Here is a 19,376-nt window from a genome sequence, read left to right as displayed (position 1 = left end):
TTTTAATAGGTGTGTTGTGGTCTGCCTGTTAAATGAGACCTGATGCTATTTCCACTAGAACTGAAGCTTTGCGGAACTCTTTGGTCAATAGATGAGGTGCATGCAAGGGTTTGTGCTGGTCTTGTGGGGAAGGGGCCTGCTGCTGTGGTCCTTAGGCACATTTGCCCAAGAAAAGCAGCACCAGCAGAACACAGGGGCTGGGGACCTGTTGTAATCAGGTTAAGCAGACAGTGTTGACACTGTGGTATTTACTGAAGTTGGTTTATGCTGAGAGGTGGGGAGGGGGGTGGGGGGGAATGTCACCAGCCAGCACCTTTTTCCCCAGAGAGGGGATCCCATGCTTGCTGTCCTCAGGATAGCCCTCCCAGTAGAGTGCATTATTTCCCCTCATGCATCCTAGGTGTTTTTCAGATTGCTGTTTTCACACTGTCTCCAGGTTGCTTGCTTGCTTGTCTGGAACAGTGCTGTGCACTTTGGGCTCTATCACAGCCAAACTTGCTGACTTTTAAAACTCCAAACTTTAGGTACCTGGTTTGGCAGGGCCTGTATTGGTCTTCCGGGTGAGGGTCTCACTGTGCTGGGACAGATGCAGGTTTGACCCAGAAGGGTAGTCATGACAGCATGCAGCGGCATGGGATTTGGACCGAAGCAGGCTAAACAGCCATTTTCCCAGTTAGCCACCCTCAGTCGGTGCCTCTGCACTTATGCTGAGGGATGGAGGAGTGAAATGACACTCACTAACTCCTTTGTTCACAGAGAGGCAATGGCACCTGTCACAAGATACCTCCAAGAAGAGGGAACAGTCTCCCTCCATGTGCTCTAGGCAATCCTCAGATTGCACTGTCTGCCCTGGGGTTGCTTGCCTGACTTCTCTCCAGAAGTAGGGCAGTGCCCTCAGGTCTCTATCCCAGCCAAGCCCACAGGGCTCCAAAACTCCAGTCTTTGAGCCCTGCTGTTTGCAAAAACTCATGAAAATCAGCCCCTTTTGTTTTCCCAGCCAATGGCTTTGGGGAAGTATTCTCCTTGTGCTTATTCCTGTTCACTCCACTCTCTTGTCTTTCTCTATGACCAGGGCTCCCTCCCTTCCCCAGCACCTGCAGTCTTTTTCAACCCCAAACCACTTCTCTGGGCTTCCTACCTTCCTCAGTATGCCCCCCCCTCCCCCAGTTGTGCAGTGTTTTCTTTCAGTCCTCAGGTAAATTTCTTGGGTATTTAGAATGATTTGATAGTTATCTAGTTGTGTTTGAGGGACGAGGCAAACCTAAGTTCCTCCCACTCTACCGCCATCTTAGCTTCTGCCCCTCTTACCTCTCTTCTTTCAGTAAACATGTTAGCAATCTGCTGGATATTCTTCCATACTTTTCCCCATGTTTATTATTACATATAAAAGTGTATGTGAATCTAAACACATACTTACAAAGGTAATTAAGTTATTTTCTAAAAAATGGGATCATAATACACTTCTGCGTGAGCAGATTTGTGATATCATTCAGCAGTACAACGTGGACATTCTTTTATATCTGTTGGGATGGCTTAAATTCATTCTTTTTAAACATGTGTCTTTTGGGGTACCTGGATGGCTCATTTAGTAGAGCATGTGACTTCTGATCTCAGGGTCATGAGTTCAAGCCTTACGTTGGGTGTAAAGCTTACTTAAAAAGTTAAACAAAATAAAAATTTGTCTTGTTTCCATTCTTTTTTCTTTCAGTGCTTCATTATGAAAAATTACATATACTCAGAAAAACAGAAATATGATCACAATGAACATTCAGATACTCTGTACCTAGGTTCAGTGTTTGATAACATTTTGTCAGATTTGCTTTCTCTTTCTCTTAGTGTTATATATATTATTTTTTCTGTTTCGTTTGAAAGTTTCACATAGACATCATGACATTTTACCTCCAAATACCTTAGCATGCATCTCTAAGAATAAGGACATTCTCTTTCATAACCACAATATTCTTATCACTTAAGAAAATTAATATTATTATAATCTCTAATATCTAATCCATATTTAAATTTTTCCAGTTGTTCCAAAAATGTCCTTTATATGTCCTTTATATTGAGACAAAACTCAATTAATTGAGGTTTAGTCATTGCATTTGGTTGTTATATCACACTATTTTAATATAGAAAAGTTTGCCTGCTTTTTTTTCTTCCTTTATACCTTACTTTTTGAATTGTATGCCCAGTCAATTTGTAGAATGTCCTTCATCTCAGATTTGCCTGATTATTTTCTCATGATGTGATTTAACTTATTCCTTGTATCTTTCTTCAAATTGAAAATTAGCTATCAAGATTTGATTAGATTCAAGTTAAATATTTCTGGACAAAATACTACATAGGTGACATTTTGAACTTTATATTGAATCACATTAGAAACACAAACCTGGTTGCTTTGTCCTTTAATATGACACTATTCTTAAAAAATGGCTGTATAACCCTCAACAATAGCCAAATTATGGAAAGAGCCTAAATGTCCATCAACTGATGAATGGATAAAGAAATTGTGGTTTATATACACAATGGAGTACTACATGGCAATGAGAAAGAGTGAAATACGGCCTTTTGTAGCAACGTGGATGGAACTGGAGAGTGTGATGCTAAGTGAAATAAGCCATACAGAGAAAGACAGATACCATATGTTTTCACTCTTATGTGGATCCTGAGAAACTTAACAGAAACCCATGGGGGAGGGGAAGGAAAAAAAAAAAAGAGGTTAGAGTGGGAGAGAGCCAAAGCGTAAGAGACTGTTAAAAACTGAGAACAAACTGAGGGTTGATGGGGGGTGGGAGGGAGAGGAGGGTGGGTGATGGGTATTGAGGAGGGCACCTTTTGGGATGAGCACTGGGTGTTGTATGGAAACTAATTTGACAATAAATTTCATATATTGAAAAAAAAGGATTCCGGACCTCAGTTTCCCCAACTGTAAAACAGGGATAACGATGGTACTTACTTCATAGCTGGCATGCTGTAGGTGTTCAGTAAACACCAGCAACTGTTAGTTGTCTCCTTATGTGAACCAATAAAGTCCAAATGGACAATAAAAAAAAAATGGCTGTATATTACTCTAGTGGTGTAGATACATCCTATTAATCAGTCGTTCTCACATGATGGATATTCACTTAGTTTCCAGTGTATTTTCCATTATAAACTGCTAAAATAAACATTCTTATGCATGTATTCTTATACACTGCTACAGATGTTCCTAAGTACCTCTGTGAAATTTCTATTTTACTTTATCTTAATAAAATTTAGTATAGTTATTCCTAGTGCTGTGTGCTAATATAGTTATTCCTTCTATGTCTAGGAATCACATTCTTCTTCCATCTCAGTTAACCTACATCACACTATCATAACACTCTTATTTCCTTCAGAGCACTTACCATTAACTGATATATATATATATATATATATATATATATATATATATATATATATTTCTTAATAGTTTATTTTCTTCTAACACAGGATGTAAGCTGTCTCTCTTTTTTAAATTTGTTTATTTATTTTGAGAGAGACAGAGAGAGTACTAGCAGGAGAGGGGCAGAGAGAGAGAAGGAGAATCTCAAGCAGGTACCACTCTGCCAACGCAGAGCCCAACGCAAAGCTCGAATTCACAAAACCATGAGATCATGACACAAGCCAAAATTGAGTTGAACGCTCAACTGACTAAACCACCCAGGCACCCTAAGATGTAAGCTTTCTGATAGCAAATCCTTATCTTTTTTCTCACTGCTTATATCCAGGACTTAGTGCTTAGAAATGGCATATAACAGGGACTTAGTTAATATTTGCTGAATGATGGATTGAATGAATGAATCGTTCATTTAGGAAATTTAGAATGGATAGCCATCCTAAATTTCCCATGAGCCTTAGTTTTGAATTTTTTGCCTGTTAATATACTTCTTATTTCTACTTTTTAAGAAGTGTATCCTCAACCTATAGAAAGGATTATACCTTAGACTTACTTTGACTACTGGAAGGACTGTCCAGGAGTACTTGGGTGGCTCAGTTGGTTAAATGTCAGACTTCAGCTCAGGTCATGATCTCAGGGTTCGTGAGTTCGAGTCCCAGGTCAGGCTTTGCGCTGATAGTGTGGAACCTGCTTCAGATTCTCTGTCTCTTTCTCTCAAAAATATATAAACATTAAAAAAAAAAAAAAAAAAAGACTGTCCAGATTTGTTCTTGTAATCATAAACAGATGTTTTCCTCTTTTGGGTTTTATTCTTGAAGTAAATGAATTGTAACATTTGAAAAGAAATGTTTATGGAAACATTACTGGTCCTTTTTGAAAGCACATTTTTTTTCTGAAATAAATTAGGAAGTTTCCATTTGACATTCCATACATACACGTCCTCTTTTGATCTTGATTAATAGGGGCGCCTGGGTGGCGCAGTCGGTTAAGCGTCCGGCTTCAGCCAGGTCACGACCTCGCGGTCCGTGAGTTCGAGCCCCGCGTCAGGCTCTGGGCTGATGGCTCAGAGCCTGGAGCCTGTTTCCGATTCTGTGTCTCCCTCTCTCTCTGCCCTCCCCCGCTCATGCTCTGTCTCTCTCTGTCCCAAAAATAAGTAAACGTTGATCTTGATTAATAGATAATTTGATTTAAATTACTTTTGGGGATCTTGTTATCTTTAGACTATGAAAATATTTTCAGAATATTCTTGGGAACAATTATTAAGGAACATAATACTTCCTTGTAGAGAGATCCAATTTATTTTTAAGTAATAGCATGGAGACTCCTTGAATCTGAGATCTAAAGTTTTGAAATAATCTTGTTTAGATATTTTGGGCTTTTAAAAATTATTTTTCTCCATAATACAGTGTTTATTTTATAGATCTATTTATGCTAAAATTTGTTTGTTTCTTTCTTTGAGAGAGAGAGACAGAGACAGAGCGTGAGTGGGAGGGGCAGAGAGAGAGGGAGACACAGAATCCCAAGTAGGCTTCAGGCTCTGAGCTGTCAGTACAGAGTCCAATGTGGGGCTTGAACTCACAAACCATGAGATCATGACCTGAGCCGAAGTTGTATGCCCAACCAACTGAGCCACCCACGCGTCCCTTAAATTTGTTTCTTAAATTCCTAAATGATTTTTATATTTAGAGATTCTAAAAATTGCATGTTTTTGATATTATTACCACTTTATGTTTCAGAATGTGCTCATTTACTTTTGGCTCATAATGCTCCAGTAAAGGTGAAAAATGCTCAGGGATGGAGCCCGCTGGCGGAAGCCATCAGCTATGGAGATAGACAGATGAGTAAGCAACATAAATTATGTTGTTGATATATATGCTAAAAATATGAAGTTATTTCATTTGACATAATTTTCATTTAGGGTCACTTTCCATAGTATGAAAGGTTTGTAGTTATTTGTAAACTTGTATGTGAATTGTTCATGACTTAGGAACTTGAACATTGGGTAGTACACAAAAAGAATTGAGGAATCGTGTTTAAAAGTATGTTATTATTTTTTCTTCTTTTACAGTATTCTGCTCTTGATATTTTTCCATTGTTTTACTTATTCAGTATGAAGTATTTTTAAAAACACTGAGACCCAACTGTCCTTTTTGGCAACTAAGTTATATGGGAACATTAATTGGAACTGAAAATAACCACAGTGTGTTGTAACAGTTATCTTTTTGCTTTAATTGCTGGGTATAGGCTGTGCTGAAAGTGAGAAGCAAATCTCTTTGTTTTAGTCTTTGAGAATTAAAAAAAAGTCACATATTTTCTCACAGTATGTGGAGTGTTCAGTTACTCTACCTCCCCTATTCCTAAGTTTTCTTTTTTCAACTTATACAGGTCTTATTTATGTCAAGCACATCTCAATAGTTGAAAATTGTATAAAATTTCAATCTGGATGAATAAGAATATTATTTTTCTGGTAATATCTTTTTATAATTTGAGGCTGAAAATAATTAAATCTAGCCTTGTGGAAGGAACGGTAAAAAAAAATTGAGCAGTTTATTAAAGAAGTGTATAACATTGAACACTCTCAGAATGTTACCATGGATTTAGTTCTGTTTGATGCTACATTTTGGGCTCTTATGCTTTAGCTTTTATGTAATCCACATAGTACATGTTTGTGGACTTTCTGAACACTTTGAGCAACTTTTAATGGTGAAGTTACATTTGGCCTTAAGATTTAATGAGATAAAATAGTGATGATTTAACAATTATATAGTATATATATTTTTTGTTATTTATTGTCCTTTCTGGACAAACATCAAGAAGCCCTTATGAAAGTAAGAAACCATACTAATTCTAGAATTATGTCAGGGAAAAGATGAAAATATACAGATCTAATAAACTAAGAATAAAGTCAAAGTTGCAGCAACCAGTCTGAAGAAACTTTCTCTGATGTTTCTAAGCCATTAGCAGAATGGAGAGGAAACCAGATAGATTCCTGGGCTTCTGACTTACACTGAGACTTTTGTGGCTTTCACATAACTTTTTTGTTTTGCACTTGATCTTAGCCAAAAGGCTGAGAAGTGGTAACTTTTATTTTTATGTTTGTATTTATTTATTTTGAGAGAGAGAGAGCAAGTGAGCATGTGAGTGAGCGGGGGAGGGGCCGAAGAGGGAGAGGAGAGAGAGGATCCTAAGCAGACTCCATGCTGTCACCATAGAGCTCATTGAAGGGCTTCATCTCATGAACTGTGAGGTCATGACCTGAGCTGAAATCAAGCCACCCAGGCACCCCAATAACTTTTATTTAGAGTCAGTGAATTTTTAATGAGTCCTTACTATAAAGCATGTATATAGGGTAAGATGTAGAGAATGAAAACATGGCCTCTGCTCTTGAGGAATTATAGTCTATTGGGTAGCCCAAGAAATAGTTTTCCTGGAAAATCAGTTACTTGACTTTAATATAAAAGATTGAGCCCCATAGTAGTTGAGGTTTGCTTTTAAAGTGATTTTCTTCTATAGAGTGATGGCTTGGATACACATTCTGAATAGTATTCCATTGTCAATCATTGAATAATTATATATCCATAATTCTTCAGTGGTTTTAAAAAATCATTTTCCATCACATGAAATGGAAATATTTAACTGCTAACTTAAAGGATAATAAACCTAACAACTCTTATGCTACTCTTAAGTATTTAGAAATATTAATCTATAACTCTTAAGTACTTAGAAATGTTAATATAAAAATATAAATGTGTTTATAATGGTGTTAAATTGGTCTTTACTTTGAGATTGTTTTAAGTATTATGATTTAAGTTTTTGATGGCTTGTGTTACATTAAAACATTCTGGGCATAGAAAGTTACATTATTTGAAAAATCAGAGATAATCTAATATTATAAATTATTACTGAAATATCTAATTAGCAAAATATAATCTAATATTATACATTATTAGAAAAAACTGTGACCTGTTTCTTTTTTGGTCTGATTTCTGCTAAAGTTTTTGTGCTACAGAACAGTGAGATAATGCTAAACTATTCATCTGAGACTTTTTAGAATTATTTCACTTGAGGGGCACCTAGCTGGCTTAGTCAGAAGAGCATGCAACTCTTGATCTCAGGGTCATGAGTTCAAACCCCATGTTGGGTGTAGTGATTACTAAAAAAAAAAAAAAAAAAAAAAAAAAAAAAAAAAAAAATTAAAAAGGAATTATTTTATTTTAAAATTAATTTAGGATTATGTTGCTTTCCAGCTTTATGCTGGTTGCATGGTGAACAGTGATCAGTGCAGGCCAGTATTACAGATCAGTCTGGGATTTAATTAATTTGATGTTAGATTTGTTGAGTTTAAGTTATCTGTGGTATATCTAGGTGGAACTAAGAAATGGGAAGTAATTATTCTGGAGCATAGAAAGAAGTAGAGGGCAGAAGATCCAGATTTAGGTGTACTGAATACTTAAAAAACACTTTATATGGGAAAAGAAGGAAAGAGAAAGATAAGTTGTAGTTTATTGGAGTTCTTCATTGGGAGTCTTTGTGTGAATTCTAATATCATTTAAATTCTCTAAAACTAATTATCTTTATTATCAGTCATCACTAATGAGATTCTTCTAATATGGGAGTACACATACTGATTCCCCCCGAAAGACTGGTCATTTTTTATAATTGCATTTTGAATGTATGTTTCTAAGAAGGTTTGAATTGATATTTTATTTTATTTTGTTTTATTTTATTTTTTAAAATTTATTTATTTACTTTGAGAGAGAGAGAGTGAGAGAGAGAGAAAGAGAGAGAGAGGAAGAGAGAATCCTAAGCAGGCAGCATGCTGCTAGAGTACAGTCCGAATCAGGGCTCGAAACCATGAATCTCGAGATCGTGACCTGAGCCGAAATCAAGAGTCAGATGTTTAACCAACTGAGCCACACAGGCGCCACCACAGTGTTATTTTTTAATGTGAAGTTTCATAGAACAAGAATCTCTTTGTCACTATCTTTTTAATAATGTTTGGGCATTTTAATCTAGTTATTATTTAGTGCATGCCTTTAGTCAGTTCAGTATATTTACCTGGTGAAAAATATGTGGCTTCTGCTTTTCATTAAGCTATCTTTTCTATCTACAAATTGAATTCTTTCCATTTTTTACATTCACAGAGGTTGTTTGAATTTGAAGGCAAATTGCCTTCCTTGAAGGCAAGGAAGATTAAAGTATTTGAGCTTAGTATTAAAGTATTAAAGTATTTGAGTGGAGAAGAATTATAAAAAGAATTCTACTAGGGGTGTTTGGGTGGCTCAGTCGGTTAGGCATCAGACTCTTGATTTCGGCTCAGGTCATGATCTCTTGGTTGGTGAGATCCTGCCCCGTGGGGGGTTCTGCACTGACAGCAGTGAGCCTGGCATGGGACTCCCAACTCAGGAATTAGAAATCATGACCTGAGCCAAAGTTGGATGCTCAACTGGCTGAGTCACCTAGCTACCGCTAGCATCTAAGAGCTTTAAAAAAGAGAATTACTTTCTTCTGTGATCACCATTTCATTTAAAAAAGACATTTTGAAACAAAAAAATGGTATAAAGAATAGTCCTTAAATTGAAAAAAAGTATATAACTTATAAATAAAGAAGAAACACCAACCTGATTCCAAGTCTTTTTCATTTTGCTGCACATCACTGGAAAGTTGAGAGTTTGGCACTGAAATGTAGACTTGTATTTGGAAACTACTAACCTAGGTCACAGAGCTAGTGTATAACTGAGATGAGGTCCGTGTTCCTTGGCTTCTAGGTCTCAGCCTCTTCTCTTGTTCCAAAAGACCTTGAGTAATTGAAATGTGCTCTTTGATTTTTGGCTTTTTGAATACAGTGGGATTATGGTTAGACCTGTGGTTAAAAGTAAGAATAGATTATACTAATTTTCAGATTCTTCTCTGGGCTTTTCCTAATTTGGCCAGTGTGGACAGAACAAATCTCGTCCAAGCTTTCACTGCTGTCTTCTTTCCTTTTACTTGAAAAAAAAAATATTTTTTTCAATGTTTATTTATTTTTGAGAGAGAGAGAGAGAGAGAGAGAGTGAGCAAGCGAGTGCTGGGGAGGGGCAGAGAGAGGGAGACACAGAATCTGAAGTAGGCTCCAAGCTCTGAGCTGTCAGCTCAGAGCCTGATGTGGGGCTTGAACCCACGATCTCTGAAATCCTGACCTGAGCCAAAGTTGGATGCTTAACCGACTGAGCCACCCGTTTTACTTTTTTTTTTTTTTTAACCTTTTGCTTCTGTATTCCACATAAAGGTTTAAGTAGCTTATAAGAATACATACTATAAAATAGTAAAAACTAACAATTTTTTAGTGTATATGAATGTATACATGTACATATGCATATGTATATACATAATGTATGAAAATATGTCAAGACTAGGAGGAAATCAGCATGTAGTGATATATACATTTTTTTTCCTCAGTGCATATTTTCCATCTTCTCATCTTTTGTAAGGTTTATTTCATTTAAGTATAATATTTTCCCTTATTTCAATACATGTTAGGGATTGATTGGTTTTTGCAAGTCAGTTTTAGACCATTCTAGTAGCTAAAAATTACATTTACTTAATTACAGGCATAGTAGTAACCAATTTATATTGAGCCTTTATATAAATTCCACATAGATTTTATTTTATTTTTAATTAACAAGTGAAAAAAAAAGAAACTGAAATTATGGGAAATTAAGTAACTTGTTCACATTTACATATAGCTAATAAGTAGTGAAGCTGGAGTTGCACTTCGGCATTGTAGCTAAATCTCAATCTGAACTATTAAGAAAATACTATGGAGGGCTTCAGGTTTTATTAGATTCAGAAACGCTTTTCACAGATAAAATAGGATCCATTTTTATATTTTCTTCTGCTATGTGGGGATGTGTGAGAGTACAGTCTCTAGTGAGAAAAGAACAGATACACCCAGTAACAATTACAAATAATTACATTTTTATATAAGTGATATCCAATGGGATCTTTGAGATCTTCTTTTAGATCAGTGTTACAATAGGACATTGTATCATCTGACTGAGATTGATAAATCTTGGCTCACTCATGTAAATACTTACTGATAATTAAAAACTAGGAAAACTAGTGTGAATATAAGTTCATGTTGAGGTGTCTCTTCTCAATTTTCCTTGGGGTTCCTAACAGTTTTATTAAACTTATTAATATAGTATTTATATCTATATATATCTTTGTATAATAAGTAAGTGATGTTTTCTAGCATGATAAATTTTTTTTATAAGTCTTTTTAATTGGGCTATAATTAACAGTCTAGCATGGTGAAAGTTATTTTAAATTGAAACTTTTTAAATTTTAGTTACAGCTCTTTTAAGGAAGCTTAAGCAGCAATCCAGGGAAAGTGTTGAAGAGAAACGACCTCGATTATTAAAAGCCCTGAAAGAGGTAGGCTATATCTCTTTGCTGATCTTTACCTAAAGAGTAATTGTAAGTGTACTTTAAGGCATTTTTAAAAATGCAGTCTAATGCTTACTGATGATTAAGAGTTAAGAAATGGTTTGTCAAAATCCTGTTTGAAATAAGCAATAATGATAAAACAAAATACTCTGATTATAAAGTATAAATTTAATTTTAGGGAATCACCATTTACTTTGAACTAGGAAGGTAGATAAAGAATTACTGTTTTCAGCAAATTAGATAAGAGATCTAAGAATAAGGGGGTAAGCCATAATTAATGGCAATAAAAGATTCCCTAAGAGCTGAAGCCACTACCTGCTAGCGGGAACAGCATCTTCTTTATCTAACAAAACTCTTATTATCTTCATGATGGTAGGAGCTGGGTGTGTTGGCTCAAAAAAGGAAGAGAGCTTTGTTTTCTCTTATTCTCTTACACTGTAGTTTTGATGTCTGAAGTAACTGTGGGAGAAAGATAGACCTATCGTGATAACTGTCTCCTCTTAAGTATGCCTTTTTTTTTTTTTTTTTTTAATCTCAAGCGATAGATTTTTTTGGGGAATATTTGATCACAGTAGTTTCCTTAACAGTTATAGGCTTTGCTTTTTAACTTCTACTTTGTAAAATTCAGACTTTTACTATACATCTCATAAGATGACATATTATTTCAGATTTAGTAAACTTGTGTTACCATTTTATAGAAAAAAGTTTCTATTTCAGTGTGTCATTTTCGTAATCCATCATGAGGCTGCACAAATAGTCATTTTGGAGGTTGTATTTTTTAACACATCTAAAGTTATGAGCTATTTTTACAACGATAGTTACTGTTATTTTGGCTATGCTGGGAAAATGGACTGTTTATTGATGCAAATTTAAATGCCTGTGAGTTTCAGATATTCCTGTGTGGTTAAAATGGTCTTGTAAAATCCATAGTTGGTGCATATTTTCCTTTGTAGTTAAGTATTATAATATGTGCTATTGTAATGTTTTAAGTAATTTAATCATATGTTTTTGTTCTTTCTTTTAACTCCAAACTTTTAAACTACTTTCTATTTCTGTCTATAGACCTTTAATGATGGTAGATTTTTTTTTTTTAAGTAAAATATTCAGTAAATATAAGGACTGCTTATTAAGGTGCATTCAGTAATTGTTTGTATTTTGTTTCTCAGCTAGGTGACTTTTATCTGGAACTTCACTGGGATTTTCAAAGCTGGGGTAAGAGTGTACTATGTTTTACTATAAAATATGTGCACTTGCAAAAATGCAAGTGCAAAAGTAGCTATTATATGGAAATGTTAACACAACAAATTTGTTACTTGCCCTAAGGAAAATTAAATATTTCTCATCACATTGAATGTAATAGTTATAAAGCCCTGTAGTAATAGTTATCCGAACTTGATTAGTAACTTTTAACATTCTTATTTTTAAGATTGAAAATTATCTTTTTTTAACCAAATGAAATGAAATATTATATTAATTAAATATAAGCAATTCTCAAAGAGAAGAGAGTAATAATTATGGGATTATTAGATTACTGAATTTAAGGAAGTTTGAAATCTAGTACTCAGATCCTGAATGAGAAGAATTTGGTTAACATTATTTGATTTTGTATATTTTGTCAACTTTCAATAATTTTTACCATTTTTATTGTGTACTTCATAGCTACTCTCTTAACATATTTTTTGGTTGTGCACTGTTTCAATTTTTCAATTATTTATAAAACCTTAATCCCTAGATATTTTGCAGTCTTTTAATGGTTTATCTTGGCAAGGTAAGTTTCTCTCCTCCCATTTTTAAACCTGAGTCCATTTAGGGAGAAAACCTTCATGTCTAAATAGGAAGTTTGATCCTAGTGACCTTTACTAATTAAACAACAAAGCAACTAAATTTAGGTTTTTTTTCTTGAAGATTTAAAACCAATGTAATCTGTATATAGATTTGAATATAATGAGCTTACATGTGTTTTTTTAAGCATCTGCATTAATTTTTGTGATATAAAGATATTTGAATGCTCAGTGATAATTATAAAACTAATCAGATTTGACAACTATAAAAATCACTGTTAATGTTTCACGAGAATGCTTTTGCATCCTTTTCAAAGTTTACACAGCATATGGTTGAATACATATATATGTGTGTATATATCCTCAGAATTAGTTTTTTTTTATGGGATCATGCCATTATATCATTATGCAATTTGTCATTTTTACTTAATGTATCTAATATTAGGCATTAATTCCATATTAGTTCATGACGAAGTACTTCAACCGTTGCATAATAATGTATATAGAATGAATGATTAAAGTTTTCCTAGTGTGTTTATTCTCTAAATGTAAAGTTTTGATTTGTGAAATCAGTTCTTTCCAACATTGTTACAACTCTAGCAAATCAGGTTAGTTTGGGCTCTATCAAAACCACACATGATTTTGTTACTTTGTAGGCCTACCTTGCCTTTATGCTTTATATATCATTCAGAAGCCCAGGTGTCTTAGAACACTGAGGGAAAAAGGTTTGTAGTAGCTTTGTATAATAAAAGAACTCCAAGTTAGATTGGTTTAAAGCCTGATTACTGTTTTTTACCCAGTTTTTTTTTTTTTTTTTTTTTTTTTTTTAACATCTTTAGAAACCCTAGTCCTGCTTGGTGAGCTTATATTCAAGGTTGTCCCTTGAGTATATTGGCTTTTTAACTGATTCTCTTAGAAACTGTTAGTGGTGTAAATTTAAAATAGTCAATTTATCTTGCTGAGCAAATGTTTTAAAATATTTTAATACTTTTTTTAAGTTTATATATTTATTTTGAGAGAGACAGCGCAAGCAGGGGAGGAGTAAAGGGAGAGAATCCCAAGCAGGCTCTGCGCAGAGCCCGACATGGGGCTCAAACTCATGAAACTGTGAGATCATGCCCTGAGCAGAAATCAAGAATCAGACACTTAACCAACAGAGCCACCCAGGCACCCCTGTTTTAAAATATTTTAAAAGTAACATTTCAGTTATATGAAGCAATGGAAATGGATGTAATCACTGCTGAAATTGTGCAAATATCTGTAGTTATAAATATATTTATAAATGTGTAATCAAATTCATGATGTAACCATTGAGGTATTTGTTAAAAGTACTGCTTCTTTGAGGATTGATAGAAAAAAGTCAGCACATCTGTTTCATTGTTGATAAAAGATTTTACTGCTTTCATGTCAAAACTATTAGCACCTGATGGTTAGATGACATGTATAATTCTAAAAACTAAACTCATTGGCTACATTTAATTTAGACACTTGGGATTAAAAAGCTCTGAATAATCCCTATTGTTAGATTTGATTAGTAAGCTTTTTTCTAGAGTTTAGGCATGATTCTTTCCATTGTCAAAACTCCTAATATCAAGGTGTGTGGCTGGCTTGGTTGGTAGAGCATGTGACTCTTAATCTCAGGGTTGTGAGTTCAAGCCCCACACTGGGCGTGGAGCCTACTTAAAAAAAAAAAAAATGAAGAAGGGAGAACTTATAAATTCCCTTATCAAACATAAAATGCTAAATAAACATGAAAGTTTTTTTTTTTAACTCTAATACTAAAAAAAAAAAAAAAAAAGGCAACCCAGAAATAAGAGGAAATTAAGAAATATTGAGCTCCAGGATTAGGTTTAATTTAGAGGTAGTGGAGCATGCACACCCTTTCTCATACTGTTGTATTTAGTGTTTGGCTGAAAATAGCCTCAGACTTGGTTAACAGCAAATCTGAAGGCAACTAAACTATTCCACCTTAGGTTTTTAGATATAGAAAACCTTTAAATTGGAATCAGAAGTCATGGCTCCTATTTGATGTGGCAAATCACATGTCTTTCATGGGCCTCAGTTTCTTTATTTTATTTTAAGTTTATTTATTTATTTTGAGAGAGAGAGATTGAGAGAGAGCATGCGCACGCTCACAAGCTTGAGCAGGGAAGGGGCAGAGAGAGAATCCTAAGCAGGCTCCATGCTATTGGGCAAGGAGCCTGATACAGGGGTTGATCTCACAACTGTGAGATCATGACCTGAGCTGAAACCGAGTCATGCTTCATTGACTGAGCCACTCAGGGACCCCTTCAGTTTCTTCATTTTTATATGGGAATAATAACTGCCCCAGATATTACAAATTTTGTTTATGTGTGGATGAAATGAAATTATTTTTTGAAGGAAGTCCTTTATATACTGTAAAAGCTTTAAGTAATTTATAGTATCATAATCATGACTTCAAGTTTAGCATCACATATATAGCACATTTCAACAGAAAAACTAGTAGTTTTTAAAGTTTCTTTATCTCATAATCTATAAAATATCCATTTTTGAGACTGTTATTTGTATATTATAAATGGAAAACTTTAGGTTTAGAAACTTTTCTTAAGACCAAGGAGTAAATGACAGCAAAACCAAAATTAAAATATACAGACTGTTCATTGTTAAATTCAGTGAATTATGCTACTTTTGGAGTGCTGTGTTAAACTCTCAGATTATGCTGTGATAATTTAAGATACAGAGAACTTGATTGTTCAGTTTACATGAGGGAGGAAAAGTCATCATAGAATTGGAAAATGCAAATTGCTCTATTGCTCTCCTGCTATTTAATGAAATTGTATTTATAGGAGTAGATAGGATCCAGGTCCATCAGGTTACCCATTCCTGATGGTTTAGTTGCCATAGGGCACTGTTTTCTCATCTATAATAATGTCCTACAATATGTACCCCAAAGTGGCATTGTATTGACTCTGCTACTTGTGTGTGTTGGTGGGTGGATGCGAGGGCAGAATGGTGAACTACACAGCAATTACAATTGAATAGTAGATATTTGAAGTTGCTCAAAATTGCCTTATATGCTATTTTAAATGGAAAAAAACGATTTTAAAGGAAAATTGTTACAATTTTAGTGAATTAGTAGAATATTTACATTATTCTTTTTCTAATAAAGAAATTTGTAGTGTCTCAGAACTTCAGGTAGTTATTTTTTATCTTTTCTTTTTAAAAATACAGTGCCTTTACTTTCCCGAATTCTGCCTTCTGATGCATGTAAGATATACAAACAAGGTATCAATATCAGGTAAGGTGATTTGATTTTTTTTCTGAGTAACAGAAAATTGAGATTTATAGGAAACTTTTCTTTCTGTAGTAATAGGTTACATTTGAATGTAGTATTTTATAACTTAAACATGCTGTTATATATTTACACTATTTTATCTTATTTGAGACATCCTACAGATAAGGAACCAAAGACATAAAATCTTGACTAAAACAAAGGTATTAATTCTAATTCACCTACAGACTATCTAGCAGGGAAACAGTGAAGATCATGGTATAATACTGAGAAGATTTAAGATGGTTATCTCTCTGATCCTGACTTTTTTTAAAGAATAAGTGACCCATAAGGAAGACACAACTCTTGTCCTTTTTTTTCCAACCCTCTCATACCCTTCCCTCCTGTATCCATCCATTCATCTAATCATCTCTTCCTTCTAGTAAAAACTTGAAGGCTAATTTTAATTTTCTTCTTTTTAAAATTAATATTGACTTTTTGATCTAATGGGAAATTATTTATTTTACTCATTTCAGAATTTACTTTTATCTTTCTTTATGTCTTTGTATTAATACAGGTATGTTTATAAATTATACATATGTAAATATATAAAACTGGCAAGTATGCCAACTTATATATATATATATATATATATATATACATATTTTAGTATATTTATAAATTATATGTATATAATTTTGTATGTCTATCTATAATTTTGCATATCTCTAGAGTATTAATTTTGTATATCTATCTCTATAATTTTGCATATTTCTAGAATATTAATTTGGACATGTAAGGGTCTAGAACTGGAAGTATCTTGAAAGATTATTTCATATAAACTCTTTATTTTATAGATGAGAAAATTCAGAGAGGTGATGTGATTTTTATAGGAGCATATTGCAAATTAATGGCTGGGCCAGGACCTCTGACTTCATGTCTGTTCTTACCATGTCACAAGGCAGAAATTTTAGAGTCAACTCTGAGATTTATTATGAGATATATTGAATTTTAGTGAAGAGATAATCTTTAGTTGAAAGTAAGTTCTAGGGTATTTGTTCTCAAGAAATAGAATTTGAGTAAGGTAGAAGTTTCAGGTTTTTGTTTTTAAAAAATAACCTCTAATGATGTTTCTAATTATGAAAGTGCTTATGTACATTAAATTCATGGTCATTATTAGAAACCTTGAAAAATGCAGAAAAACATGGAAAAAAAAGTAGGAAAGGATTTGATAATTACGTAGATTTACTTAAGCAACCTGTTAACAATATATATGATTTCATCAAAAATTACTCATCAATTTAGAAATGTTTACTATAGGTGCTTGCCAAAGGTAGCAGATAATTTGGGAGAATATTATTATATTCCTTGTGCTACTTTAAAAAATGTTAGTGTTAGTTCTATTTGATTCCTAGAAAAAAAAGGAGGCTTTAAAAAATTATTTCACATTTATATATGACTTTTAAAAGTAAATGATATGATGCATATTACATAATAAATACAGGTAGTAAAGCTGTAAATGGTTAAAATAGAGACATAAGAATAAAAGCCTGAAGGAGAATAATTGTGTCAGAGAATATAGATTAAAAGGAAGTTACTATAATTTAGGGGTGCCTGGGTGGCTCAGTCAGTTAAGCATCCGAATCTTGATTTCATGTTCTCACAGTTGGTAAATTCAATCCCCGCACCAGCCTCTGTGCTGACAGCATGGAATCTGCTTTGGATTATCTCTCCCTCTTTCTCTGCCCCTCCTCCACTAGTACTATCTGTCTGTCTGTCTGTCTGTCTTCCTCTCTCAAAATAAATAAATAAACTTAGAAAAAAAAGAGGAAGCTCCTATAATTTAGCAAGATACTCAGACCTGGGACTTAAAGCAGCTGAGGATAAAGGAGAGATGTGATAGGTTCTAAAGCTGTCATTACTGAAGTTTACCAGGTTAATGGAGAGGCTGGCTTTTAGGACATATTGCAAAAGTTTTTTGCATAGATGAGAAGAAGCTAATGAAAAATAATCCATTAACATTAAATAAAAACTTTCAAATGTAAACATCATGAGATGATTAGTTTTTATTTATATATTTTTTTAATGTTTATTTTTGAGCGAGACAGAGCACGAGCAGGGTAGGGGCAGAGAGAGAAGGAGACACAGAATCTGAAGCAGGCTCCAGTCTCTGAGCTGGAAGCACAGAGCCCGATGCAGGGCTTGAACCCGTGAACTCTGAGATTATGACCTGCGCTGAAGTCAGATGCTTAAACCAACTGAGCCACCGAGGCACGCCCAATTAGTTTTTTTTAAACATCACTTCAAATGAAACTGAATTTTAAAGTATGTTCACAGAAATCTTTAAAGTTTACTTTTATTTCATGACAGCCATGTGATCATTTAAAATACCTTTTCTGATACCAAGGAGAAATTAATACTTTAGTGGAAGTGGGAAAGTATGAGCAAGTTTATTGTTGAGAATATTAACATTTTCACTATTAATAATTATGAGGTAATCTTATGAGCGCTGACTGAAATGATCAGAGCAAAGTTTGCAAACTTTGCCTCATTTCAGGCTTTTCTTGTCTCAAGGCAAACCTCTATTATGTCCTTTTGCAGTGTTATTTGGCATTCTCCAAGCTTTTATCTTAAAAACAGTTTCTATTGATTTTTTTGAACACTTTTAGTTCCAATCTTTACATTTGTATAATTATATATTTTTAATGGCTAATTACATGGTAAAAATAGAATATATTTAGACTCATAGGCTTAAAGCAAGGACTAGTTAATAATTTAAAATACCATCATGACAAGTTATGTCATTATAAGGCATGTGTAATAAAGCTTAGTAGATCATCTAATATGTCAGGGATATTGTAGAAGATGCATTAGACAGTCTTCTTTCAGTTGCAAATTATAAAAACAAATGAAATAAAAATTGACTATGACTCATTTTAGGTCTAGCTAGATCTGAGGTTTCAAATGTCACCATGTCAGTCTGTCTCTGTCTCTGTGTATCTCTCCCTTCACTACGCTTACATCCACTACCAACCCACTACCACTCTCACCCAGGATGGGCAAGAAGGAAATGGATGCAGAAGATTGTTCTGTTTCATTTCGTCTTTTATGTGAGGTATAGAGTTTTCTGGTAGCTGCAGCTTGAAGTCCACATAGATCACTGATATAAAATTATCTGTTCCTTTTTGATATTCAGTAGCCCACATCTTACAGAGGTAAGGGATGAGCCTCTTTTACTGGCATTATTTTCTTACGCCACGTGTACAAGTAGTAACAGGATGTGTTCAGTAGTACAGGCTGGCCCCTGGAGGTGAACCAGGAGCTAGAATTCAGCTATAAAGCAGCAGACAGGATTCACTCCTACAGGAGTTGGTGACTTGCTTTTTTTAGGGCTTCTTGATTTCATTCTGAGGGGTGTATATATTTTATATGGCTCAGAAAGGAGGCCCTTATACATAAGGTAACTATACTTCCTTGTTTGCTGTTGATTCATCGC

General features: G+C 34.1%; 1 protein-coding gene across 2 annotated transcripts in view; it reads left to right on the top strand.

The window, feature by feature from the left end:
• Positions 1 to 19,376, top strand: part of ANKRD13C (ankyrin repeat domain 13C) — a 90,479-nt gene that overhangs the window by 35,832 nt on the left and 35,271 nt on the right. For both annotated transcript variants that reach the window (XM_027058878.2, XM_015080876.3), the window contains exons 3-6: positions 5,155 to 5,259; positions 10,749 to 10,834; positions 12,013 to 12,058; positions 15,841 to 15,907. In XM_027058878.2, coding sequence (XP_026914679.1) covers positions 5,155 to 5,259; positions 10,749 to 10,834; positions 12,013 to 12,058; positions 15,841 to 15,907 — 304 coding nt within the window. The remainder of the gene's footprint in view (positions 1 to 5,154; positions 5,260 to 10,748; positions 10,835 to 12,012; positions 12,059 to 15,840; positions 15,908 to 19,376) is intronic.

The sequence above is a fragment of the Acinonyx jubatus genome, chromosome C1 (assembly GCF_027475565.1).
Source record: "Acinonyx jubatus isolate Ajub_Pintada_27869175 chromosome C1, VMU_Ajub_asm_v1.0, whole genome shotgun sequence".
NCBI classification, from domain to species: Eukaryota; Metazoa; Chordata; class Mammalia; order Carnivora; family Felidae; genus Acinonyx; species Acinonyx jubatus.
The sequence above is the reverse complement of the archived record's forward strand: the minus strand, read 5'-3'. Positions and strand labels throughout refer to the sequence as shown.